The sequence below is a fragment of the Stegastes partitus genome, unplaced genomic scaffold, assembly GCF_000690725.1.
Source record: "Stegastes partitus isolate 25-593 unplaced genomic scaffold, Stegastes_partitus-1.0.2 Scaffold1811, whole genome shotgun sequence".
NCBI lineage: Eukaryota > Metazoa > Chordata > Actinopteri > Pomacentridae > Stegastes > Stegastes partitus.
The window spans coordinates 80,791-81,954 of NW_007579542.1; the positions used below are offsets into that span (position 1 = coordinate 80,791).

General features: G+C 45.7%; 1 protein-coding gene across 1 annotated transcript in view; it reads left to right on the plus strand.

Moving 5' to 3' along the window:
* LOC103372704 (GDNF family receptor alpha-2-like) overlaps nucleotides 1-1,164 on the plus strand; it is a 116,585-nt gene that overhangs the window by 74,261 nt on the left and 41,160 nt on the right. Inside the window, 1 exon segment of the mRNA XM_008302413.1 lies at nucleotides 724-872. Coding sequence (XP_008300635.1) covers nucleotides 724-872 — 149 coding nt within the window.

Sequence of the window (1,164 nt, forward strand, 5' to 3'; positions counted from 1 at the left end):
TCACGTCCTGCTCGCAGCTCTGAGCCGCCGAAACGGGTCAGAAGTGGAAGCTGCTACGTGGTTTACAACCAGAGTGGAGATAGATGGTGAGGAAACGTGAGGGCACAAAGCCCAGCCCGGACACAACATGACAACAAAGAGATGCCAAAAGATCCACAAAGAGACACGAAACGACCACAAAGAGACACAAAACCACCACAAAGAGACATGAAACGACCACAAAGAGACACAAAACCACCACAAAGAGACATGAAAAGATGCAAAATGAAAACAGAGACAAAAATCATCTACAAAAAGACAGAAAATGTTCACAAAAGAACAAAAAAAATCCACAAAGTGACACAAAATGAAAACAAATACAAACAAAATGTCCACAAAGAGATGCAAAACGACAAAACAGACACAGAAAACATCTGAAAAAAGACACAAGAGGGACACAAACTGACCATAAAAATACACAAAACAACTCCAGTGAAACACAAAACGTCCTCAAAGAGACACAAAACCACCACAAAGCGAGAGCAGAAACCAGCTCCACTGGACCTGACGCGGCTGCTGAAAGAGTGAAAGAGAATTAAACAGAAAAAGATGAACTCAACAGATGCAGAGAGACAAATAAAAAATACAAACAACAACCTGGGCTCAGAGCCAGAACCAGCCGATCCAGGTTCTAGTTTTGTTCAGGCTGATGGATGTGATGAACCTGAACCTTGTGGTGACCAGTGGAAGCCCCTCCAGGAGCCTCCCTGGCCGTCCAGGCTTCTCCGGTCCTCCTGAAGCTGCTGGACCTGGCCGAGCTGGAGGCAGGCAGCAGAGCTGGCCTTAAACAGGGAATGTTTTCATCTGATCTGGCAGCTCCTGGTGTGCAGACGGTAGAACCTGAGCGTCGGTTTACCTTCAGCACGGATTCTGTCTGAAACAAAGACGAGGAAGCTGCTGGATTTATTCTGTCTCATTAAAAGTTTCACTGTCTGGACCCAGACTTCATCACAGTTCAGTCCGCTGGGAGGAAGAGTTTCAGTTTCCTCTGCTGTCTGTCTGTCTGTTCATACAATGGATTAAAGATAACACACAACCAGATCCACAAAGAGACACAACCAGATCCACAAAGAGACACAACCAGATCCACAAAGAGACACAACAAGATCCACAAAGAGACACAAC